The 27,794-nt window shown below is 42.0% G+C and overlaps 1 protein-coding gene across 1 annotated transcript in view; it reads left to right on the plus strand.

The window, feature by feature from the left end:
* TSPAN2 (tetraspanin 2) overlaps nt 1-27,794 on the plus strand; it is a 172,330-nt gene that overhangs the window by 129,000 nt on the left and 15,536 nt on the right. The window contains exons 3-6 of the mRNA XM_040423829.1: nt 14,584-14,681; nt 18,841-18,915; nt 20,627-20,722; nt 26,953-27,033. Coding sequence (XP_040279763.1) covers nt 14,584-14,681; nt 18,841-18,915; nt 20,627-20,722; nt 26,953-27,033 — 350 coding nt within the window. The remainder of the gene's footprint in view (nt 1-14,583; nt 14,682-18,840; nt 18,916-20,626; nt 20,723-26,952; nt 27,034-27,794) is intronic.

Raw genomic sequence — 27,794 nt, forward strand, 5'->3', positions numbered from 1 at the left:
AGGTTCTGCAGCCCCATGAGCAAGGATACAAAAACAGAATTGTAGACATCTGGTTTTCCTACTACAGCTAATCCATAGAAACTAAAAGCTAGTTGTGCACTCTGTAACAGCCTCCTACTGTCCTCTGCGCGCTGCTGACTTACTTATAACCCATGTTAGAAAAATATCACATCCTTGTTTCCCCACCAGATATTTTTTTACAGCTACTGCTTAGTCCTGTATGCCTCTAAGGGTGCATTCGCACGACCACATTTTTGGTCCACATTTGATCCACATTTTTTGCAGATTTAATGCGGACCCATTCATTTCAGTGGGCTGCAAAAGATGCAGACAGCACTCCCTGTGCAGTCCGCATCCGTATATCTGTTCCACGGCCCCGCCAAAAAATAGAGCATGTCCTATTCATGTCCGTTTTGTGGACAAGAATAGGCATTTCTGGCAAAGGGTGGGCTGCGCTAATCCTCAAAATGCGGAACACACACGATCGGTATCTATGTTTTGCAGATCTGCAAAATGGATACAGTCGTGTGAATGCCCCCTCAAGATGTAATTGTAGGACAGTGATGTCCATTTCATTATTCTGTTGTTAGTGATGGTTCTGCTAAATTACATACCTGAAAACTAGCTTTAATAATTATAATTTAGAGGATGACGTCTGTAATGTGCATATTATTTGGGCTGAATTTAAGTGGTATGTAATAGGAAAAATAAAGGTTAAAGCTACATTTTAAAAGTTAAAAAATATTTGAAAATTGAGATGACCAGCTTTCAAAAAAGAAAAAACAAAACATGGGTTTGCGATATTATGTCACAAGATGTCCATGCTCTCTTTCAGTGGTTGGGATGTGAATTGCAGCCTGTCACGATCCCTACTCTTGGGTCACGTCACGGGGGTGAATTATACTAGTGAGCTCATCAATTTACCACATAAATTCCCACCCACCTATTCTAGATGACGCCATTATGCTAACTTACTCTCCTAGATTCTAACACCCCAATTTCTGCCACCACCTATACTATAAGGCAATAGAGGCCTATACTCACATATTCTCTCAACCCAAAAGTAACACCGTAACACAAGTTATCTATATGGGACCTAAAATCCTCTGAAACACTACTGGTAACGTTATTCCCTCCGAAAGAGCAAGTTCTATAAGACAACAAGGAAGGGACTTATAAATTTTTTAATTCAATACACAATAGTACAGTGCAATACAAAAAGAAAGTGTCAGATAAAAGATAAAAAACAAAAATATACATACAATAACAATGCAGTGAACAGATAAAATAAAAGGGATAAAATACAGAATATTGGCTTACTGAGATGCAGCAGTTATATTCCGGCTGTGGGGACATCTGAGGATACGGGCAGTCACTCCAAACGATGTGGATCCCCAAAATGGCTGACACCTAACTGTTCCCAACCACCCATTTTTATCCCCCCTCAGCCGAGGGGTGGGCTGTGATGGATCCTCCCTCCTTTCGGTCCAACCTTCTGGGACGTCTGATATTATTCAGGTTTTTGCCCCACCTTCCCAAACGGCTGAACGATGTGGCAATATGAATCACGGCAATTTCTTGCCGTATGACAGGTACTGCGGGTACAGGTAAGATCCCATAATCAGAGTCGCCTCGTCCTGGTCAAAAAGACACCAAATATGATCGAGTTATGATTTCCAGAAGGCCAGATCCTGAACACCGAGAAATGCCTCTTGTCCAGTACGGGGTGTCTAGACTCTCCCCGAAGCCCATGTCAGGCTGAACACAATTACTTGGGTTCTAAGGATGTGGGTGTTATGAGGTCGGAGTTATGGCTTCTGATATTATTTCATCCACCTACTGAATGGCTTAGACCACGTGCTCGGTTAGCAGTCATCATGTCTGGGGTTGCCCTGCATTTTTAGTGTCCCCTTCCAGGTCTTCATTAGTATGCCCATATGGCTTTTAAGTAGCAGGCCAGTGCTAAATGGAGTTTCCTCTGGGAATGTGGAGTGTCTCACCTTTTTGCAGACTGGTTAGCATCTAGAGGCACAATTTGCATAAATCCTTAACCGCTTTACGTCCGCCCATAGGATATAAACGTCCTATGGGTGGACGTCTATTTCTGAAAGCACGTTTTAGAACGTCCTTTCAGAAATAGCAGCTGCACGCTAATCGTGCAGCTGCTGATCGGGTTGCCCGCTGTCAGTGACAGCAGGGCAACCCTAAGACAAGGCAGGGACAGTGCCCAGGTGTCCCTGCCTTCTAGATCGCTGCATACACAGCGCTCACCGAGCGCTGTGTCTGCAGAGAAGGAAGCGCTGTGCGCTTCCTGTTCCGGCCCGGCGGTCATGTGACCGCCGTGACCGGAGTCTGCAGGAGCTGTGTGAGGTCTCTCAGAGACCTCGATTAGCCCTGCTCTGAGGCTGTACAGCCCAGGATTGCTGCTGTACAGCCTCTATAGGGGTGTATTTGTCCTGTAACTGGGGCTACTATGTCAGCCCCAGTTACAGGAGAAATCAACTGTGAAAAAAAAAAAAAAAGTGAAGTAAGTGTCCCCCAAAGGTCTTGTATGACCTTATGGGGGACGAAAAGTGTAAAATAAAAAAATAAAAAATAAAAGGTTGAAGAAAAAAAAATAAAAAAAAAGTTTCACATGTAAAAAAAAAAAAGTCCCCAAGTAAGGAATGAAAAAAAAAATTTTAAAATAGAAAAAATAAAAAAAAGTATACATATTAGGTATTGCCGCGTCCGTAAAAACCAGCTCTATAAAATATCACATGACCTAACCCCTCGGAATGAACACGTAAAAAGAAAAAAAAAAAAACTGTGTCCAAAACAAGCAATTTTTGTCACCTTGCATCACAAAAAGTGCAACACCAAGTGATCAAAAACACGTATGTCCCACAAAATAGTACCAATAAAACCGTCACCTCATCCCGCAAAAAATGAGCCCCTACATAAGAAAATCTCTCAAAAAATAAAAAAAACTATAGCTCTTAGAACATGGAGACACTAAAACATCATTTTTTTGGTTTCAAAAATGCTATTATTGTTGTTAAAGTGAAACAAATAAAAAAAAGTATACATATTAGATATTGCCGCGTCCGTAAAAACCAGCTCTATAAAAATATCACATGACCTAACCCCTCGGGTGAACACCGTAAAAAATTTTTTTTTAAAAACTGTGTTAAAACAAGCAATTTTTGTCACCTTGCATCACAAAAGGTGCAACACCAAGTGATCAAAAACGCGTATGTCCCACAAAATAGTACCAATAAAACCGTCACCTCATCCCGCAAAAAATGAGCCCCTACATAAGAAAATCTCTCAAAAAATAAAAAAAACTATAGCTCTCAGAACATGGACACATTAAAACATAATTTTTTTATTTCAAAAATGCTATTATTGTGTAAAACTTTAATAAATGAGAAAAAGTATACATATTAGGTATCGCCATGTCCGTAACGATCTGCTCTATAAAAATGTCGCTTGACTGAACCCCTCAGGTGAACGCTGTAAAAATAAATAAATAGAAACTGTGCTAAAACAACCAATTTTTTGGTCACCTTGCCCCATAAAGTGTTATAATGAATGATCAAAAAATCATATGTACCCAAAAATAGTACTAATAAAACTGGCACCTTATCCCCTAGTTTCCAAAATGGGGTCACTTCTTGGGAGTTTCTACTGTAAGGGTGCATCAGGGGGCTTCAAATGGGACATGGCATCTAAAAACCATGTGGAGTTCCTTTTCTTCTGCGCCCTGCCGTGTGCCCATACAGCAGTTTATGACCACATGTGGGGTGTTTCTGTAAACCGCAGAATCTGGGTAATAAATATTGAGTTTTGTTTGGCTGTTAACCATCGATGTGTTAAAGAAAAAAATTGATTAAAATGGAAAATCTGACAAAAAAGTGAAATTTAAAAATTTGATCTCCATTTTTCCTTTATTCTTGTGGAACGCCTAAAGGGTTAACAAAGTTTGTAAAATCGGTTTTGAATACCTTGAGGGGTGTAGTTTCTACAATGGGGTCATTTATGGGGGTATCCACTATGTAGGCCAAAGTGTGTTTTGGCAATTTTCTTATAAATTTGAAGAATTGCTTCTAAACTTCTAAGCCTTCTAACGTCCTAAAAAAATAAAATGACATTTCCAAAATGATGCCGACATAAAGTAGACATATGGGGAATGTTAAATAATAAATATTTTATGAGGTATCACTTTCTGTTTTAAAAGCAGAGAAATTGAAATTTAGAAAATTGTGAATTTTTCAAATTTTTGGGTAAATTTGGGATTTTTTCATAAATAAAGGTGAAATATTTTGACTCAAATTTATGATTATCATGAAGTACAATGTGTCACGAGAAAACAATCTCTGAATGACTTGGATAAATAAAGGCGTTCCAAAGTTATTACCACATAAAGTGAGATATGTCAGTTTTGCAAAATTAGGCCTGGTCAGGAAGGGGGCAAATGGCCCAGATGGCAAGTGGTTAATAGATCAAAAGACACTGACATACAATCAGCTATAGATAATCTAAGAAAATCTAAAATGTATCTATCTATCTACATCATATTTTGTTACACAGCCTATCAAGGGTTTTGCTAGCGGTCTTGATGTAATATTGAATTTGTTTCATGAGAATGTGGAATCCATAACCAAATTCAAGCAAAGGTAAGGGTGGACACACATGTGGTTGCTTTTAGTACTTGTTCAAAGTTTCAGCAGTATAGTTTCAGACAGTGGTTTAGCTCTACCTCGCCCATGGGTTACACACGTAAACAAACTATGGTGCCTATAGTTTCCTATAGATAGTGCCTGCGTTGTCTACTGCACCGACCATAAAAAAATCATAGCGTATCATGTCCCTGTTGAAATGTGCTCTGATGACGTACTGTTCAGTGAAATTATCGTAATGTACATATTTGAAAAAATGCTACAATTTTCCATTATATCAAGTAAAATCAGAGCAGTACAGTTAGAAAGCACCTTCTATCTGCTCCGTAGACAATAGCTGGGAGCCGGTGGGACAATCAGAGATTGTCACATGATACACATGCTTGACATAGCTTTTTAGTGTTGTTGAGTATCATAAAGTATCTGTTTTAAAGCTTGAGAAGCAATAACTCAGATAAAAATAGCAGTGTATAGTAAGGCCAAGAATGCTAGGAACAGGCGTGACCATATAACTGGCTTTGAAGCATTGGGAGGGGTTATGAATTAAAATGAGTCTACTAAGAAAAAACATACAGAGCTATAGGGGAAGGAAAAAGGAATTCAGACTTTAGAGACATTTTTTAAAAAGTTTCATAAAGGATACATTGTAGATATAAATTCAGCCATGTGTGCCATGGTTAGTATTACCCAGTTTTACATCAAATAACCACTTTTCTGCAACATTACTTTAAAGTGCATGGAGGATTTTTGACAGGGACCCACCCATGTATGTCTGTAAGATTGCAAGATTTACAATAAAGATGGCTGAGAAATGATGTGAAGAAGAAATAAGAAATAGAAATAAGTAAGATTTCAGTAGAAAAAGTATCACTAGTGAAATACATGAAAAGAAAGGTAAGACATACAGGATTTTTACTGAATAAATATAGCAGTCTTAAAGGGGTTGTCCGGGTTCAGAGCTGAACCCTGACATATCCCCTTCTTCCCCCACTCAGTCTCTCTGACATGAGCATCGGAGCATTTCATGCCCTGATGATCTCCCATGCGGATGATCTCTCATGCCATGCGCTGAATTGCACAGGGCAAGGGCTTTTTCTGGAAATCCAGTGACTTACCGGGCTCTCCATGGGTAAGCTAGGCAAAGGCTTCCCCCTAGCAGTGGGCCCAGTGACGTCACCGGCAATAATGGCCGAGCTTTAGCACTGCCCTAGCTTGTAAAATAGCCAGGGCAGCGCTAAAGCCCGCCCATCAGTGCCGGTGACGTCACCAGGAACACTGCTAGGCAGAAGCCTCCGCCTAGCAGTATGAGAATGTAAACAAACAGCCCTTGCCCTGCGCGACATAGTATCTTGTACAGTACCTCACATTAACCCTATGTTGTCCATTATGTCATGGACAACAATAGAATGACATGGATCTAGTAGGATGAAAGGTGGTTTTAAGATGATTTAAAATAAATTAAGAGATAGGATATGATGTGAGACGGACAGAGGCTTAAATACCGCCCCATTTTAATTGAGTGTGTTTTTGCCCCTGAAGAAGCGAAGCGAAACCTGGGTCGGGCTTTTTAGTGAAGTTTTATGTCGATGTGTGAAACCTGCTATTGTGCCGTTTGAAGGGGAGTTTTATATGCAATTTGTTGACAGCGCTCTTGTAAGTAAATAAATGTCTATTCTGCTTATGAGAACACTGCTCTTTGTGCGTGCCATGTTCTTCAATAGGAACCGATACAAAGCTGCCCAATAGCGCAGATTAAAATTGAAAAATGTCAATCCCGGTATGGAACCGAACTGGGTAAAAAGTATCAAAAAAGTATTGATAATTCGATGCCCGGTGCAAACCCACATGTGCCATCGCAAGGAGGTTTGCTGTGTCTACCTGCACAGTTTCAAGAATATTAACTTGATAACTGGTCATAGGCTGTTACACTAGCAGAGCTGGACAGGCTGTAGAAGACTATCCATCAGCATCAGGATGGTATCTGCTCCTTTGTGTGAAGAGGAACAGGAGGAGCACTGCCAGAGCCCTGAAAATTGACCTCTAGTGGGCTACTAACCTACCAAACTGTCAGAACACAGATGAGGCCATCATGATGGCTGTGATCACTGCCCAACACCATGCCACTTGATTGGCATTTGCCAGAGAACACAAAAATTGTCAGGTCTGCCATTTGAGCCCCGTTCTCTTCACAGATGAGAGCAGGTTCACACTGAGCACATGGTGCAGATGTGAAAGAGTCTGGGGGTACTTTTTAGTTTGAATCTTTCGTTTAACAAGATCTGATGTGTGATTTAAGTGTTCCCTTAATTGTTTTGCACAGTGGTTTGGAAGACATATACACCAGTTTTTGGTAAATTCTCCCCCATTGTGTAAGTTTTGCCTGGCATGTTCCTTCAAGGCCTGTGGAAGCAGCGATGGGTATATGGTAAAAGATCTGAAGATCTTATGGTCTTATTGCTGTTTTATAACCATCTCAAGATAAACTTCAGGCAGGAAATCCAAACAAAGCAGCTGAGCTCTGAGTCCTCATCAGAGCGAAGCTTTTTAGATGTGATTTCTCATTAGCACAACATGGAAAGCTCCAAAAGAGACCAGCAATGTTTGAAAGGCATATCATTAATCTTTTCGAAGACTTTGGTAGAATTTCCCATGAAGCTCATTTTCCATGCGAGAGGCAAGAGATTATTTTTATGTGCTTGAATTTCTAATACATTTACAGGCTCAGGTTACATAGAAGCTGCTGTATTGACCTTAAATAGATTGGAAAAAGCGTACCTTTAGGTTTAATATTACTCAGAGAGGTATTTAGCAAGTAAAAGATTATACAAGATCAAGATTTATTGTCCTAAGGGATAAAATCAATAATAGACTTCAGTGGGGAAACACTATCTCTCATCCATATTGGCATTAAAGGGCTATGACATACATAGAAAAATACATGCACACGACCGTTGTTTTCACTTCAATGGGGCCGCAAAGATGCGGACAGCACTCCGTGTGCTGTCCGCATCCGTTGCTCTGTTCCGTGGTCTGCAAAAAAAATATAACCTGTCCTATTCTTGTCCGTTTTGCGGACAGAATAGGCAAGTTATATCATGGCTGTCCGTGCCCTTCCACAAATTGCGAAACGCACACGGGACGCCATCTTGTGTTTTGCGGATCCACAATTTGCAGACCGCAAAACACACAACGGTCGTGTGCATGAGGCCTAAGAGACATGTTACCTCCAAAGCCAAAGGTTTACTGACAAGTGACCATGTCCAGGCTGGGAAGGAAGGAAACAAACCCTGAACTGAAAGATGGAGGCGCGGAGGATTGGAGAGGTGGAGAGATGGTAAGTATGATCCTTTCAGTACAGGAGGTAGGTTGCTGACACCTGTTAGAAATGATGAATTCCCGGCCAACCCTTTTTTGCTGTGGACAATAATCAGATTCTTGATTTATGGGACGGCCATGGTTGTCATCTTCTGACATTTTCTCACTGTCCATCTGCCATAATGTGCCATGTCATATCTCCAAAAAGTTAACCCAGCATCATACCTTTATTTCTCAATGCCCCTCGGATTGCAGGGCATTATTTTCTTATTCCCACCTGTCTCCTTACCACTGCATTCAGCTAACAAATAAAATGAATGAATACAGTAAGCTGGCGACTGGGTGCTGTCCACACATACAAAAGAAAGAATGCCCTGGATTGAGGGGGGCTGAGGGAATGAAGATGTGTTGCCACTTTTTGTCCTCTTTGAGGTCTTTGCAATCTCCAGGCATAGATTGCAATTTCCGCTCCCAAACTTCTGATTCTCTACATGCCCCCAATGTGCTATACACAAGCCTGAGCTGGCATGGCATTGGAGCAGCATCATCAGCTACTTGGAAGTTACCATAAGAAATACTACAACTTTTAAAGGGATTTTGCAGGGAAATTGTTAAAATAACTAACAATCATTACCTACCAATCCCCGTCACTGCTGCTCTCCACTTCCATCTCCCAGGCTTGACACACAGGAATGCTTTGGGCTATCTACTCAGCCAGTGAGTGGCTGCAGTGGTGACCCCTCTCAGCCAGTGAGTGGCTGCAGTGGTGACCCCTCTCAGCCAGTGAGTGGCTGCAGTGGTGACCCCTCTCAGCCAGTCAAGCCCAGGACCAGGAAGCAGTGAACATCAGGCCCAGAGCAGTTGCAGCAGCAGAGGAATCAGTGAGGTGAGTAATAATTATTTGTTATTTTTAACCCATTCTAACCCATTTTTTAAATAATAAGTATGCCCTGGCATATCCATAGGACATACCATAAAAGTGTAAGAGATGCAGGTGCCAGAGGTGAGATCCCGGATGCTGATGCAGTCAGTGGCACAATGGCAGAGGTGGCCGCACATGTGTGCTTCTCTCACCCTTCACATCTGAGGGACTCATGACTCTGCTGTTCTCATGACTACCATAAAAGTGAATGGAAAGAGCCGAGTACATGTGTGGCCACCTCTGCATTCACTCTCCGCTTGGATGCATTTGTATAGGAAATATATTTCTGAATTTAACATCATGTTTGCTCATGTTCAGTCAGGACTCTGTTTCATATTCGTTATACAGACATTCAATTTTCAATTATTAGGTTTTTTGTTGCTGTGGAAATTGTATAAAAATGAGATAAGATTGTATTTATCCTGTAATGATAAAAATGAATAGATAATTTTTCCTCTGTATTTTAGAAGTAATACGATCCACTCTCAAAGAATCATGTACTGGCTCTTGGCAGAACATTATTTCATTATGGATTTCCGTGTTTTCACTTCACAAAGCTTAGATGTGTTACTTCTTTCTGTATTAGTCACCCTGAGACCATCAGGCATAGTTGTTTGTCACGTCTAAGTATGGTGCAATAGAATATTACTAGGCACACAACATTCTGCGTTATAATAAGTACAAGATCCCAGATGTGATGAGGCTATCAAAGAAATCTCTGACCAGGAATCTGTCGTGGTTCCCTTCTTAGCGCTGTTCCTTGCATTAAACCTTGATTTCCCCACAATATCCACATGTATGTTTTTATTTTTTAAATGAACTGAAATGGGTTCTCGGGGCTGTAGATACTGAGGACCATTCTTTAAGATAGAACTTGTAACTTGAGACATTATTATTGTTATTTTATCAGTGTCTGAAGAAGGTCAGTGTTCACGACTGAAACGTTTTAATGCGTCTGTGTATTGCTACAGAGTAAACTCACAAGCAATTGACGTTAGAGTGTGAAATATTTTATTTCATATACAAAGATGGATTAGGATCCTACTGGAGCACCACTACATTTGGGAGTACCACATAGCCTCATTTATTGAGAAATCTTTAAAGGGGTTTGTACACTTAAATAGGAAGGAGCCGTCCCATAGAAGTGAATGGGACGGCTTCTTGTAATTACACCTGCTCACCAATGAGATGTCAACAGCGCGCAGGGAAACAATGAAGACAAGGCTCCGCTAGAACCGCGCACAGCCTTCTCTTCAAACAGCTAATCGGCAGGGGTGCCGGGTGTCGGACCCCCCCGTCGATCTGATATTGATGACCTATCATGAGGATAGGTCATCAATATTAAAATCCTGGAAAACCCCTTTAAGATAGGTCATCAATATCAGATTGGTTGGAGCATTCTCACTGATCAGCTGTTCATAGCCCTGCTTCCAGCTCTTTTCACCGTGTTACTTCCGCCGGCGGCAGCTGCTAATTACAGCTAATGGTTGGGTGTTCCAGATGTTTGGCCCTCATGATCTGATATTTATGACCTATCTTAAAGTTAGCTTATCAATATATAGAGCCCAGTCAACCCCTTTAAAGGGGTTGTCTTATCATAGACAAGCCCTTAAAGGGGTTTTCTAGAAATATTAACTTAAAAGGGTAGATCTGTAGCCTTCACTCATGAACATGTCACCTCTCTAGCCTGTCATTGGCTGCAGTGACGCACTTGGCTATGTCCATGCAAAGAAAATAAGCCAGGGACCAGAAGATGAAAGAATGGGAGCCAGCCGACAGGACCGGAGTGGCTTGAAGGCCTACTGTAACTCTTTCAGGAGGCAAGGCATGGTAGGGACCTTCTCTTTAAAGTTAGTATTCCCAGAAAACCCTTTTAACATTGGAATCACACATACAAATATTTTTGTATGCAGCTTATTGAGTCAAAGCAAGAAGTGGATCCAGCAGCAAGGAGATATGTAGGTCCTTCTTTTATACGTATTACTCCTTTTGATCAAAAAACTGCATCAAAAATTGTATGTTTGATTCCAGTAAAAAAGAAAAATGGAAATTTTTAGCAGCGACCAGCTAAACTCCTCAATGAGGCTCCTGAGATTTTTCAGGGCGATGATCTGGGGGGAGCTGCGTTCAGGCTATAGGCATTTTCGACTTTTTCACTCCATTATTCTGACTTGAGCTAATGATAAATCTGGCCCTATATCTTTACTTAGGTACTTGAACTTTTCCAGTGCTGCTATTATATTTGGCAGTTACTATTAATCATAAATTATTTCTGTACTATAAAGTTGAAAAGCCAAAGCAGAACTTTTACACCACCAATTTGATGGATTAGTTTTACTCCAAAAATGCATCAAATTAGGTGATTTTTTATTTATTACACAGTGTCACTTTTAAGCAACACCCCCTTTCTTGCAAAGCCATGTCCCTTGTTGGACAAGGCAGGAAAAAAAAGTGTTAATAACTGGGGCAAGGCATGTATGCCAGTTTTTTAATGCATTCTGACACATAACGGTAATTAGTAGTAAATCTGTCCCACTGCTCTTGGTAAGGAGCACCCAACAGAGCTACCAGAAGGAACATGGACTGTCCAAATTTTGGGACTATTGGATACTAAAGTCATCTTACTATATTATATTATTTATGGCCTGCAAACCATTGGAATTGTGGCCAAGATTTTTACACCTTCATGTAGTAATCACAACTTATATGTAAATGATTCCAACACCTAAATAAAGCGTGTAGTGTAGTACTAGAACTATGGGGTAGCATTCAATAAAACAATTATATAAGTCTGCTGATAGCCTGTGTTTTGCCTTGAGCCGTACAAGATTAATGAGCATCTTAGTTTAGGAAACCCTTCAAGCAGTGGAAAAACACTTCACATTCCAGATTCTAAATGTTTTGGAACAACTCAGAATAGTTAGCATGAAGCTGTATAGTGGAATAATGGGTCATATAAGTGGTGCTAGATGAAGTGTCGTCTGGATTTTACAGCCCAAAGAAATGGTGCCACCTATCAGTACATTAACTCTTCCACTGCCCAAAACGCAGGCCTTCATTGCTCCTTCCATTGCTAGTTTATTTATTGATCTGTATACGTAATTAAAAGGAGTGGTTTAGGAGTGGCTCAGATTCTCTATATAATATCACCCCCTACTGGTGGAATTGAAAAGGTGCTAACGATTAGTAACTAAAGAATTTTATATTTAAACGGAAACTGTCACTTGATTTTGGACAGTACACCACCAGCTCCACGTTAAGGGGAGATTTACAATGACCTCTAGTCAACAATGTAAAATTATTGAAATTAATGGCTCCACATCCGATCCACAAAAAATGGTCGTGTGCATGATGGGCCCCTAACCAAACTCTATTTTATTGGGTGAAAGGAGATCTCACATGTCTGGCAGTTGATATTGCCAGACTGCAGCTGAGACTAAATATATGAGCCTTCCATGGCTAAAATAGCATCTACTTCAGACAGAAAGTAACTGGCAGATAGTGGGTGTGATGACCGCAGAGAGCCCTGGGACATCCCCTGAGAAATATTACCCTTCTAAGCGGGTCTACAGAAACACTTCACATACAGCTGTCCTTCCTATAAATGTCATGGCTTAACTGGCACTGTATAGTTTTGGATTAAGTACAGATTTCAAGATACCTCCCAACCCTGACCTATCGTTTGGCACAGCACCTTTCGTTGATTAAAATAATATAAAATTCTATATGTGGTTTACATTCAATATCATTACTGCTATGAGTCTCCATGTAAATAACAGGGCCTACAGATTATATTGAAGAAATCACTTTTAAGGGGTGGATTCCACATCCGTGAACACACATGTGTTGTTTTACTTTGTATACTGGGTATGGAATGGTATTTTGTGAACTTGTGATATTTTTACCTTGTGCTGTGCTGTATGGGATAAAAAAAATCCCTCCACTAACAGATTAAAGGGACACTTCCTTCAAAATAGATTTTATCATATATTAACAGCCTCTACGTTTTTAGACGCAAGTGGTGTTTCTACACTACCCTCGCCACTTTCCTGAGAAGGAGGCGAGGGAGGGGACGGGACCACTGAGTCTGGTACCTTTATCTTCTTTTACGCCAGTTTTCTGTTTTACGTATTCTGCTTCCTTTCCTGATTCTTTAACTTCCTCTTTTGTCATACTCTTATCCCACTTCTACAAATACTATTATTAAGTCACCCTTTACATATTCCCCTCACAGCAGCAGTAAACTGACAATAGATCTATACAGGAGATTTAGCTCTTTAGTAGCTGCTACAGAAGGACAAAAATTTGTATTGCATTTTCAAAATTAAAAAAAATAATATTCTATGATTGAGTTAAAAAATTACTCTTTCTGATACAAGCGTCCCTTTAAAGCAGGGATGCCCAACCTGTGGCCCTCCAGCTGTTGAAAAACTACAACTCCTAGGATGTCCAGATAGCCTACAGCTATCAGCAGGGCATGATGGGAATTGTAGTTTTGCAACAGCTGGAGGACTGCAGGTTAGCATCCCTGCTTTAAAGGGACTGGTAAAAAAAAAAAAATTGGTGTCAGAATGGCTTAAAAAGTTAAAAGAACATACTAATGAAGGCTTTGAAGCATTGAAACTGTTGTTGCCTGTATTATGCCACTGTCTGTATCTGCTGTTTTTATTAATATTTTTGTTAAATAAGCAACAAAGATTTACTTCCCTTGTGAGTACTGTACTATCTATCTGGAAGTCATACCCACCTCACCAATCCCGCACTGCTCGTGTATTGACACTTCCCAGGTCCCCTCCTGGACTCTACTTTGTGGTTCCTCTAAACATAGGAACTGTGACCTATCAGTCAACCACTGGTCAGCCCAGCACATTTCCATGTTGAGTGGCTACAGGAAGGAGAAACCAACAGGGAACCCTGGAGGCATCTAAACAGGAGCAGCAGGGTTTAGGAAGGTGAGTACAACATGCTTTAAAAAAAAAACAGAAGGTGTAAAGTAACTAGGTGGGAAAGTTTAAAGGAAAAAAATAAAAATAAACTTAAAATGAGCATGTTTTAAAGGAAAAATATACGCAGTCTTATGTTTTTACAATGTTAATACTTTATTATTACTCTTAGGGTGTTAATTGGGGGTTTTATAATGTAATGCTTCGATTTGATTCTTTACAATCCACACACACCACAAAGATGGCACATAAATTCACCTTCTTCCAGAGATCCAAATTTGAGCAAAGAAAGATGTTCCTTTTCATCTGTTGTATATTATTAAAGTTATTTAAGGGTTTCTGTCACCAGAAATACCTAAATTAAACTGGCTGACATTAGTAGCTATGTGCTAATGTCAGCTGAACCTAACTAGCCTATTCCTAGTTTTATCCATGCCCCCGTTACTCCATAAATGTAACTTTCAGAATATGCAAATAAGCGTCTAGGTGCAGGGGGGGGGGGGGGGGGCATAGTTCCTGCTCCTAGAGGCTCCGTTCTCCCACCTCTGTCACCTCCCTGCAAGTCTTGATTGACAGGGCCAGGCAGTGTTCGCATCCTCCTGCCAGCCCTGAGCACATGTTAAATCTCGCACCTGCGCTGTGCCGTTCAGATTTTGACTGCAGAGTGTTAACCCTTTTTACTTTGCTTAGATATTCTACTATTTTAGGCTATTCTTAAAATGTTTTTTTATCTCATCTTTAGGTCTTTATGTGCTGATAGGAGCTGGAGCTCTGATGATGCTTATTGGCTTCTTTGGTTGCTGCGGAGCGGCTCGTGAATCTCAGTGCTTGCTTGGAGCGGTAAGAGAACAAGTGTGATAAGTCAACAATGTCATGTTTGCACCCATGTATCATTCCATGTATTAAACCTGCCAGACAGTGGTGTCATGTTGCCACACATACTAATTCAATACAAGACAGACAGGTTGCAAAGAAGTGCAAAGGCCAGTAGGTTCATGTTTATGAAAATGTTACATAGGCTTATCAGGCCATGGACACAAACCAGTGAAGATTGATATGAGGACCCTTTTCTTGGGACACTCATTGTTCTTCCAAAGTCCACATAGATCTTAGATATAAGGAATCAACATTTGACTGAGCAATTATGAGATGAAAACTAAGCCTCAGCCTTTTGTCCTTCAGTAACTAAAAGTACACGTTTTAATGCTAGTGAGGCTATGAAGTGATCAGCCATATCACACTGAAGTTAATAACGTTAATTATCTTGAATGGGAAGGTGAAATGATATTAGCAACTTTGCCAAGGGCCAAATTGTGATGGCTAAAATACTGCGTAAGAGCATCTCCAAAACGGCAGTTTTGTTGCATCTTCCATATATTATGTAGTAGTTAGTAGGTGCAAAAAATAAAATAAAAAAGCATGAGAACAGGACTGTGGAGCAATGAATATTGCTTGTTATGGTATCATACAGTGGGTCGGGTGTGTGTTGCTTACTTGGGGAAGTGATGACATGACAACCAGATGCACTATTATTTTATTTTATGCACTTATATAGCGCTACTATATTCCGCAGCGCTTTACAGACATTAGCATCCAACTGTCCCCAATGGGGCTCACGATCTAAGGTCCCTATTAGTATGTCTTTGGAGTGTGGGAGAAAACCGGAGCACCCGGAGGAAACCCACTCAAACACGGAGAGAACATACAAACTCCATGCAGATGTTTTCCTTGGTCGGATTCAAACCTAGGACCCCAGCGCTGCAAGCCACCATGCTGCCCACTATTGGTAAAAGCCAAACCGGCAGAGGCAGTATACAATTCTCTGGGCATTCTTCTGCTGAGATATCTTGGGTCCTGGAATTCACCTGGATATTTTTTTGACACCACCACCTACCTTATCATTGTTGCCGACTAAGTACTGTACATCCCATAATAGCAGCAGTGTTCCCTACAGTGGCCCCTTCCAGCAGGATAATGCCACCTGCCACCCTGCAAATGTTCAAGAATAGTTTGTGGAACATGAAAAAGAGTTCAAGGTGTTGACTTTGCCTCCAAATTCACCAGACCTTAACCCAGTTGAATATCTGTGGGATACAGTGCCTTGGTGTTTTTTTCCTGTTTTCTTGCATTACAACCTGAAATTAAAATGGATTTTATGTAATGAACCTGACAAAATGATCAAATTGTGGCAGTAGAATGAAAAAAGATCCCTTTTAAATAAATAAAAGCTGAAAAGCGGTGAGTGCATTCAACCCCTGTGCTATGAAACTTCTAAATAAGGTTTGGTCGAACAAATTAACTTCAGAAGTCACATAATTAGTTGACTAAGTTTCCCAGATGTCCAATCAAAGTGTCTCATGACCTATCACATGATGTGAGTATAAATACATCTGCTGTGAAAGACCCCTGAGTCTGTAAGACTACTGAGCAAGCAACATGAAGACCAAGGAGCTCTCCAGACAGGGCGGAGACAAAGTTCTGGGTTATAAAAAATATCCCAAACTTTGAACATTTCGCAAAGTACAATTAAATCAGATCAAGAAAATGGCAAGAATTTTGCACATCTACAAGCAAGGCCATCCACCAAAACTCATAGACTGGGCAAGGAGGGCATTAATCAAAAATTTAAAAAAGACACCAATAAAAACACTGAAGCAGCCCCAAAGATTCATAGTGGAGATGAAGGTATCTTTCCTTAGGACCTCTATAAGCCCTACACCCCACACATACATGGAAGAAGGTTCTCTGGTCAGGTGAGTCCAAGGGTCCATTCACACGTCCGCAAAATGGGTCCGCATCCGTTCCGCAATTTTGCGGAACAGGTGCGGACCCATTCATTTTCAATGGGGCCGGAATGTGCTGTCCGCATTTGCGGATCTGCACTTCCGTTCCGCAAAAAAATAGAACATGTCCTATTCTTGTCTGAAATTGCGGACAAGGAAAGGCATTTTCTATGAGAGTGCCGGCGAGGTGCGGTCCGCAAAACACATACGGACGTGTGAATGGACCCTAAGACTGAACATTTTGATCGTAATGGGAAACAGTAGGTGTGGCGCAAACCCAAGACTTCCCGTTAACTGAAGAACACCATTCCCACAAGAAATCATGGTGGTGGCAGGGTCTGGAAAATTGTTCAAGATTGAAGGAAAGATGGAAATACAGGACAATTCTTGCGGAAACCTCTTTCAGTCTGCCAGAGATTTGAGACTGGGAGGTTCATCTTGCAGCGGGACAGCTTAAGCTACACTGTAATGGTTCAAGTGAAAACATTTAAATGTCTTGGAATGGCTTAGTCAAAACCCAGACCTTAGTCTAATTGAGAATCTGTGGGATGACTTGGAGTGCCGTACATCAACGCAACCCATCTAACTTAAAGGAATTGAAGCAGCTTTGCTTGTTAAAATGAGCAAAAATCCTAGTGTCTAGTTGTGCCAAGCTAATAGAGGCATACCCTAAGAGACTTACACCTGTAATTGCAGCAAATGGCGGCTTCACAAATTATTAACTTATGCACATTTCTCTATTTTTGTCCTTATTATTTTTGTGTCACAGTAAAATATTTTGCACCTTCAAATTGGTATGAATGTTGTATAAATCAAATGGTACAAAGCCCTCAGAGATCCGTTTTAATTCTAGGATGTAATACAACACAACAACGAGGGTGAGGGGGGGGGGGTGACTACTTTTGCAAGGCATTGTATGATAGAAAAACAAGTATGATCCGTGAAGGCCCCACATCACAGCTTACAGGACTTGAACCTATAGCTTAATCATTAAAGAGTATGCTCACTCTTCACCAATTAATTCTCCATTGATGGCCTAACTTTAGGATAGGCCATCAAAGTGGTATTGACAGTAGTTCCCAGAGTCAGGAGATCAGTACTGTTGCTTTAGGTACATGGGCAAAGCCCTAAATGTGGTTGTACCTGATACTACAACTAAACCCCAGTCATGATACTATTAAAGTGGTATTCCAGTAGGATATGGAATAATTATCAGATTGGTGGGGGTCCTACCGCTGGGCCCTCATGATCACAAGAACGGGGCCCCGTACCCCTGCAGGCCCTGTGCTGCTCCCGTGAAATGGAAATCCCATAGAAATGAATGGAGCAACCGCACACATATGCGACCAGCCACTCTGGTAATTTCAGGGGTGCAGCAAGGGGCCTGTAGGGGGTACAGGGTTATTTTTATCAGTGGGGGTCCCAGCAGTAGGACCCCCACCAATCTAATAGTTGATAGGGGGATAGGGGATAACATTTACCTACTGGAATACCCCTTCAATGTAGTTGTTTTGTTCAAGGAAACTGCATTGAGTGTAAATTCTCCATCTCTTATACTACAGCTACCATATACAGTAGTCTGCTGCAAGGCATTATCCACCACTCTGCACTGCCCTGCTTTCTTTTCAGATCATTCATAAAGGATGTGATTCAGAGAACAGAATGGAATTGCTATGTATATAACGTTTCCTAGTAACCAAGTGTAGGTTTACCATTGCTATACCAAGTGGTGAAAGGTATTATACATAATGTCTTCTCCATCTGGCCATGATACTTAGGAGACACTGATGGTCCCCTTACACGGAATCTAACAGATTGTCGCTATTTACATGCACCGATCTCCTCCAGAGTATGGGGAGGAGCGATCATTAATTGCTCTTCCCCCACACAGACTAATCTCCCGGCAGTATAAACACGATCTGCCACTGAGAAACAAGGATTTTTATGTTGCACTAACGATTCAATTACCCGACGAACTAGCATTCTTCTCGTTCATCGGGTAATTGGCAGTGCATTTACACCACCAGATTATCGCTAACAAATGTTACGAGTAACGCTGGTTAGCGATGATCTGTTCAATTGTCGGCCCATGTAAAGGGCCCTTGAGAAACATTTCTTTAATATTTTTGTAGTTAAAACAAATGAAAAGGCTTTTCATCTATAGGTAACCTGTGTATATGCATAGTTGGTAATGTTTATTGCTCTCTCCCTTTTAGTTCTTTGTCTGTTTACTGGTAATTTTTGCTGCAGAAGTTACCGCTGGAGTCATTGCGTTTTTGGGGAAACAAGAGGTAAAATATACATTTTTTAAAAAGAATTATTAATCTACAGGCACAGAAGAGGGCAAATGATTATAAGTTATGACTGGTGAACCTCCAGCAACCACAAATCTTCTCTGGAAAAAAACACTATTCAGTCCTCTTATCTTGTTAGCAGCTTCCACATTTGATTTATATACTTTTATACTGGATAAACTTATTTCACAGTGTGTATGTACCAATAATCGCTCACATCAGTTGCCAGGGTGAGGCTAACAATCTCATTTTACTGTTTCTCACAAATACAATATGATTTTTATTTGTGGGCAAACTATACAAGCGTAGGACCACAGCGCTGCACTGTTTGTATTACGTTCTGAACTGAAGATCAACATGGTTAAAGCAGAAGTTTCAGCGTTAATAATGTACAGCATATGAACATTACTTATAGTTTACATGATCATACACACAGGAAAAGTTAAAAGTCCATCGTAGGACTAATCTTACACTGATCCAAAGTTACAGCTCTAATATTAAGCAGAGCTGCATTCACAAATCTTCAGGCTTCAGAGCTGCGATATCCCAGCCTTCTTTAATGGCTTAATCCGGTCATTTGTATTATAGGAAGTGTATTCTTTATGCTAGCCAATGTACAGATGATCAAAGCAAAGCTAAATGTTACCCATGCGTCTGTTGACACACTTGTTGTCTGTTTCTAAGAGTGACCAGAAAATGTTCAATGCAGGGTGTAAAGTAATGTGCTAATTACTGTTTCGGTAAAATACTAAAGCTTTCTTTGATCTACGGTATATTTTCATTCAAGTGATCCCCATGTAACTACCAATACAAGCGGGTGCCATGAGTTGGTGTCTAGATCGAGCACCAATTTCCCGCTGCATGGTGGTATACGATATACTGGGTGGTCTGCCACATACTGGTTGACCATCTTTTAGACTTTCTCCTCCTCTGTCCTAGAGGTGGTCATTTTGTTGTTTGCAGTCTCAGTCCGTCATAGACAGTTAATCTGCACCATTCTGCAAGATGGAAAAATGGAACAGTTATCAGGATTTCAGCAAATCATAAGACTGTGATGAGTATAATCCTATAACATGAACATATGAATAAAAATGGTGGCATCCACATTGTCTCTACCGATTATGTCACTTGGCAGCATTTGAATCCTGACATGACGACAGGTTTCTTGCTTGTCTAGCCATTTGAGCCACTATTAGGGTAATTTATCATTTCCCCCATGCTTTCTGGCATAAAAAAGTCACAAACACTGTGTGGCGTTTCTCCCCCACCCTCGCCACAAAATGGGGAAGCAGTGGAGCCAGTGGGCCCCGCACATTTATCTTCCTTTACGCCAGTTTTCTAGAGTAAAAAGAAGACTGAAATCTATGCAAGCTAGGGGCTGGCGTAGATTTCTATTCAAATGCACAGGATGCCGGGGTATGCATCTAATCTATGACGAGCTGTAAATTAGGCGCATCTTCTGACAGCACAGGGATATCATAGATCAGTGTACGCCGCTCTGTGATGAATTCCACCCTAAGTGTTTCTGTAACAAAGTTCAAGTTATATTAAATTGTTGCGGTACTTAGAAATAAGAGTCTGCTGCAGCAAAGAGTCTGATGAGATTCCCTTCCCTTTAAAACAGAGAAGTTTTTGTAGGCTTTCTAACCACAGAATGTGATAAATAATTGTATGGCCTATTATTTTATGGATCATGTTCTTTTCTCAGGCTGTTAAAGAGGCAAAAAAGATCTACAGGGATGCTTACAACAACTATATACAGCATAAAGAAGAAAACACAACTTTACTGGATTTTCACACATTAGTAAGTACTGCAATATATATGTCCTTCCCTATTTAAATATTGGCAATCATGTGGGTATATTGGCATGTTTGGTGACTTGGAGCTACAGAAATGTCTCCATGACAACACAGCACGTAACGCAAGTAAGAACAGGAAAAGTCGTCAGTAGAATATCTCAGTAGGCTTCAGTGGAGCAGCTGTAGGGGTTGTAGCAGCACCAGCTGTGACCGTGCAGTGGAGTCTAGGACATCTGTAGGCAGGGGCGTAGCTAGAAATGACTGGGCCCCATAGCAAAAAAAATTATGCCCCCCCCCCCCCCGGATCTCCCACCCCTCTCAGACCTCGCCGCCACATCCTCAGCTCCTCATGCACTTGCGACAGTTACGCGTAGGACTGAGCACAGACAGTTGGTCCCTGGCAACGCATTTGTGCCAGTGTAGGAAATGTATGAATCTAAATGTCTGTGTATTAAAGAAGATTGTTAAATTGTACAGGGGTCTGTAACACAAGAAGGTGAAAGTACATATCGTGGGGTGTTTATGTGTATTAGACAGAAGGTAGGGATATGTATCTTGTGTAGTTTGGGTATTAGGGAGAGTAAGGGGTATATATCTAGTGCTGATACACGTGTAGGTGAAGACCCGTTCTGACATAATTCGTCTCTTTCATATTATAAGCGCCCCTTATATATAATTTACTTACAGTTCTGAAGACTCGGGGTGCTGACAGGCTTTGCCTCAGGGGTGCTGGCTGGCTTGGCCTCAGGGGTGCTGGCTGGCTTGGCCTCAGGGGTGCTGGCTGGCTTGGCCTCAGGGGTGCTGGCTGGCTTGGCCTCAGGGGTGCTGGCTGGCTTGGCCTCAGGGGTGCTGGCTTGCTTGGCCTCAGGGGTGCTGGCTGGCTTGGCCTCAGGGGTGCTGGCTGGCTTGGCCTAAGGGGTGCTGACAGGCTTGGCCGGGCAGAAGGAGTGTGGGAGACTGCGAGGCCTTTTTTCTCCAAGCTGCTCTGGGAAAAAAAATAATTTCATTACACCTCAGGTCAGACCACCAATCAGACCCCCAATGTTAATCAGACCTCAGCTGACAGCCCCAATAAGATCCCCAATGTTAATAAGACCCCAATAGGACCTCAGATCACACCTCGGTCAGAGCCCAATATGAATGACCCCCAATCAGACCTCAGATAAGAGCCCCATGCCTCATAGCAGCCCTCAGTAGCCTCATAGCAGCCCCCAGTAGCCTTATAGCAGCCCCCAGTGCCTCTCCGTCACCCCCTAGTGCCTCTCCATCAGCCCCAGTGCCTCTCGCCAGCCCCCAGTGCCTCTCAATCAGCCCCCAGTGCCTCTCAATCAGCCCCCAGTGCCTCTCAATCAGCCCCCAGTGCCTCTCAATCAGCCCCCAGTACCCTCTCCATCAGCCCCCAGTGCCTCTCACCAGCCCCCAGTACCATCTCCATCAGCCCCCAGTGCGCCCTCCCCGGTATTAAAATCATTGGTGGGCAGTGCACCCTCCCTCCCCTCAGTATTAAAATCATTGGTGGGCAGTGCACCCTCCCCCCCCTCAGTATTAAAATCATTGGTGGGCAGTGCACCCTCCTTCCCCGTATTAAAATCATTGGTGGGCAGTGCACCCCCCCCCCCTCGGTATTACAATCATTGGTTGGAAGTGTGCCCTCCCCCAGTATTAAAATCATTGGTGGGCAGTGTGCCCTCCCCCAGTATTAAAATCATTGGTGGGCAGTGTGCTATTCCCCCCCTCCCCTGTATTAAAATCATTGGTGGGCAGTGCGGACCCCCCCCTCCCCTGTATTAAAATCATTGGTAGCCCCCCCCATCATTGGTGGCAGCGGCAGTTCCGATCGGAGTCCCAGCAGTGTAATTCTCTGATCGGTTACCATGGCAGCCAGGACGCTACTGAAGTCATGTCTGCCATAGCCAGTTACTCTGCAGCATACTTACATGCGCTGTGGCCGCCTGGCGCTTCTTCTTCTTGTAACTCGTCACAGGACTATGCTTCGCATTGCTTATACTTATAGCAATGCGCCGCACAGACCTGTGACGAGTTACAAGAAGGAGGAGTGCCCGGCGGCCACAGCGCATGTAAGTATGCTGCGGTCAGTAACTGGCCATGGCAGACATGACTTCAGTAGCGTCCTGGCTGCCATGGTAACTGATCGGACCCCCCGGCTTACACTGCTGGGACTCCGATCGGAACTGCCGCTGCCACCAATGAGGAGGGGGGTAAAGCTGCAGCCCCCATGACTCCCCGGTCGCAATTGCGACCGCTGCGACCCCTATAGCTAGGCCAGTGTCTGTAGGCCCTCTCTAAACTGTTCCCTTTAAGCTCACAGCTTAAAAATAGGATCATGCAGAGTGGCTGCAACCCATTGCTGCAGTTTCTTAACTTCGGAGCAGTTTTCCTCTTTACTCCTCTATAATTACCCAACAAAAATGTAGGAAGTGGAAAGCGTTTTGAATATCATTTCTGCTGCACTTCAGATCAGAATTTTGCAGAAGGTCAATCAAACGGTTTCAGAAGCTTTTGAATTGAGACTTTTATAAAAAGTTAAACAATATTCTAATATTCTTTCTGTAGAAATTGCTTATGGTTTCCAAGATCTTTGCTTGCTGTTATGGGAAATGTTTTGGCACCATCACACAGCGCAGCCATGTGGCCATTCAAACCTCAGCGGGGTCAGATTAACTAAATAGAACCAAATTGTTTATTTAGTATTAATTGTTAATGGCCACATGATTTTGCAGGTTGCTGCACGGCCGTTAACACAGAATAATAGTCCCAACTGCAGCGTGGCCATACCATGTGGCTGTACTCATTTTTTACTTACAGGAGATAAATATCTGTCATGGTCATGTGATGGCATAATCTGTATAGTACATACAGTCAGGTCCATAAATATTGGGACATCCACACAATTCTAAGATTTTTGGCTCTATACATCACCACAATGGATTTGAAATGAAACGAACAAGATGTGCTTTAACTGCAGACTGTCAGCTTTAATTTGAAGGTATTTAAATCCAAATCAGGTGAACGGTGTGGGAATTACAACAGTTTGCATATGTGCCTCCCACTTGTTAAGGAACCAAAAGTAATGGGACAATAATAATCATAAATCAAACTTTAACTTTTTAATACTTGGTTGCAAATCCATGTTAATGACATAAAAAAAAGAATAATACTCCGGCGGCCGACTATGTTTGGGAGCACCATAATGGCGATCCCAAGGCCGTATCATTTTCGGCACTGGAATTGGTGATACCCTCTCCTAGAAGGGGTGACTGGGACCGAAGGATCCTTCAGAAAGAAACCGAGTGGATCTATAGGCTTCGGTCCCAGTCACCCGGAGGACTTAATGAGAGGTTGACATTCTCATGCTTCATTTAACCCAGTTTTCCTTGTCCCTTATATATAAGTAACCTCACCTCCAATAGTATAGGAATCCATGTATCTACGCGGGAAGCGTTAATAGTTTTTATTGCTATGGCAGCTCTTTATTTTGACCACCTCTGATATCCATTAATTATAAATCTGGAATATACTTTGGTGTTATTTTCCTGGGACGTGTACTTTAGGCTAATATCAATATGAACGTGGTGTTGCGGTTCTCTCGTGTGTAACACGGGTAGGGGGGGGGGTAATAACTATATAACTGCACTAGATTGCAGATTTTTCCCAATTCCCCCATTTTTTTTTCTCGCCACATGAGAAGTTGCCATGTTGGAGACTGTGGGTGTGTTTCTCATTACTCACCCTGCCTATCTTGTAGCAGATGGCCTGAGTGATCAGCTAGCCAGCAAATCAGGAGATTGCATGTGAAGCCCACACCCTCCTTGCCCCCCTTTTTTTAAATCAGACACTTCCCAGGTATAATGGAGCTATCATCTGGCCCCAGGAACACATCTCTGGTCACACAGTTGGCAGATTGAGAGTTTGTATTAATTCTACTTGCACCTCAAGCTGCTTGGTATGTATGATCCCACTTAGTATCTAATGGAAACAACACAGGACGCAGTGATGCAGGTAATATCAGCTCATGCATTGTGTCACAGTATGACTGTCAAGCAATTGTGATTATGGTCTCATTGATTGGTTTGTTTATAACCCCTCTGTTTCAAACTCAGCATATCATGAATATATGGTGCATATAATATTAGTCCTTGCACTGTTGCATAGTATGAATGCTAAGGGACTGTGACTTATGTTGTTTCTATCTGTTGGTTACAACTCTGCCGAATTGTTTTGCCATAAACTCTGTATCGTAGGAGTACATGTGTGTACCACTGGTTCCATTTTTGCCCCTATATCAATGCGCTGTTAGTCCATTAAGAGGCCGCACACTTTTTCTGTATTCACCCATTTAGGTATTGTCCCCTGATGAACCCTCTGTTGCATTAAGAGGGGGAAACGCGTTGGGACCTGTGAAATTGGGATACATCTTGTAATAGGGTCTTTTCAAGGACAGTTCAGTCCTAGGTACGTGGGCAGAGTACACCTACCATTAAGGTGTATCTCTGGGCTGAGCAGCTGTGGAGGGAAAGTTTAGGGATAGTTATTCCCTGTATCCCAGTTTCTCAGCCTTTTACCGCCCTTTGTTTACCGTTGATAGATTTCTACGCACCAATTAGGATGCTTTATCCAAGTTGTAATTTTATTTTATTGTGATTATAAATAAGTTAAGTTTTAGGTCCTTGCCCTCAGTGATACATTATATACATTAGCAAGGATCCTTTGCCAATATACCTTCAGTGATTACTTTGTTGCAAATCCTTTGCAGTCAATTACAGCCCGAAGTCTGGAACACATAGACATCACCAGATGCTGGGTTTCATCCCTGGTGATGCTCTGCCAGGCCTCTACTGCAACTGTCTTCAGTTCCTGCTTGTTCTTGGGGCATTTTCCCTTCAGTTTAGTCTTCAGCAAGTGAAATGCATGCTCAATCGGATTCAGGTCAGGTGATTGACTTGGCCATTGCATAACATTCCACTTCTTTCCCTTAAAAAACTCTTTGGTTGCTCTCGCAGTATGCTTTGGGTCATTGTCCATCTGCACTGTGAAGCACCGTCCAATGAGTTCTGAAGCATTTGGCTGAATATGAGCAGATAATATTGCCCGAAACACTTCGGAATTCATCCTGCTGCTTTTGTCAGCAGTCACATCATCAATAAATACAAGAGAACCAGTTCCATTGGCAGCCATACATGCCCATGCCATGACACTACCACCACCATGCTTCACTGATGAGGTGGTATGCTTAGGATCATGAGCAGTTCCTTTCCTTCTCTATACTCTTCTCTTCCCATCACTCTGGTACAAGTTGATCTTGGTCTCATCTGTCCATAGGATGTTGTTCCAGAACTGTGAAGGCTTTTTTAGATGTCGTTTAGCCTAATCTGGCCTTCCTGTTTTTGAGGCTCACCAATGGTTTACATCTTGTGGTGAACCCTCTGTATTCACTTTGGTGAAGTCTTCTCTTGTTCGTTGACTTTGACACCCATATACCTACCTCCTGGAGAGTGTTCTTGATCTGGCCAACTGTTGTAAAGGGTGTTTTCTTCACCAGGGGAAGAATTCTGCGGTCAACCACCACAGTTGTTTTCCGTGGTCTTCCGGGTCTTTTGGTGTTGCTGAGCTCACCGATGCGTTCCTTCTTTTTAAGAATGTTTTGGCCACGCCTAATGTTTTTGCTATCTCTCTGATGGGTGTGTTTTGTTTTTTCAGCCTAATGATGGCTTGCTTCACTGATAGTGACAGCCCTTTGGATCTCATCTTGAGAGCTGACAGAAACAGATTCCAAATGCAAATAGCACACTTGAAATTAACTCTGGACCTTTTACCTGCTCATTGTAATTGGGATAATGAGGGAATAAAACACACCTGGCCATGGAACAGCTGAGAAGCCAATTGTCCCATTACTTTTGGTCCCTTAACAAGTGGGAGGCACATATGCAAACTGTTTATTTCCTACACCGTTTATCTGATTTGGATGTAAATACCCTGACAGTCTGCAGTTAAAGCACATCTTGTTCGTTTCATTACAAATCCATTGTGGTGGTGTATAGAGCCAAAAATGTTAGAATTGTGTAGATGTCCCAATATTTATGGACCTGTCTGTAAGTGTACCCATTGGCTCAACTAGAAATGTTGTATCCTAGTGAATTTTTGCCTCAGCAGATCTTTGTGGACACTTTTATTGCATATTTAACATTCATGATGAAAATATGATCATATTTTCAGGCAAAATGTTGTGGTAATGAAGACCCCGAGAGTGCAAAAAACGTAAGAAACCTTTGCTTAGAGGAACATAAGGAGCACAAGGTATGTCGCATGCATGTTGTCCAGTGTTATTATCTCACCTACAATTTTAGCCAGTGACAAAATCAATGTGCTTCCAATGTTCACCATGTGTTACATGCTTACATCCCCAATGTTATGTGAGAGTCTGCATTTAGTCTCCAAGGAGCAAAACATTTTATCTGTCATTGTGACGTATCAGAGCATTTGAGCAATGGGGCCTGAGCACTGAGAACCCTACCATTCATCAGAGTGAGGAGAAAGAAGCGCTCACATAGAACTCTCTCATCTATAGAGAGAGGCTCATAGACTTTCTATTAAAGGAGTATTCCAGTTTTGCAATTTTGAAAATCAATTGACAGGAAACAACACGTAATCACTAATAGTGATTGATTGTCTGTAATGCCCTGTTTTCCAGCCTTTTATTGCAGTCGTAGGACCAAAGGTGGCGGGGGGGATTCATCAGTCAGTTTGCGCCAGAAAAGTGGCATTAAAAATCGCAAACTGTGTGTTTGGACTTGTTAAAAAAATTGTTGCCCTTGTTGCCATGACAAATTTGTCTTTATTTATGCCAGTTTTCTGCCGTAGATTTCTGTTTAGGCACACGGACTGCTGGAGGATGTGCCTAACTTTTGACGAGGCCTGTGCACCGTCATAAATTAGGGGATATGAAGACAGGTGCAGGAAGCGCTGGTCCTGATAAATCTCCTCCTGTGTACATAAAACAAGGACAAGGATTATTTTTTTTGTAGGTCTAGAACAACTCCATTCTGTATGATGTGGGC

The sequence above is a fragment of the Bufo bufo genome, chromosome 3 (genome assembly GCF_905171765.1).
Source record: "Bufo bufo chromosome 3, aBufBuf1.1, whole genome shotgun sequence".
In the NCBI taxonomy this organism is placed as follows: Eukaryota; Metazoa; Chordata; class Amphibia; order Anura; family Bufonidae; genus Bufo; species Bufo bufo.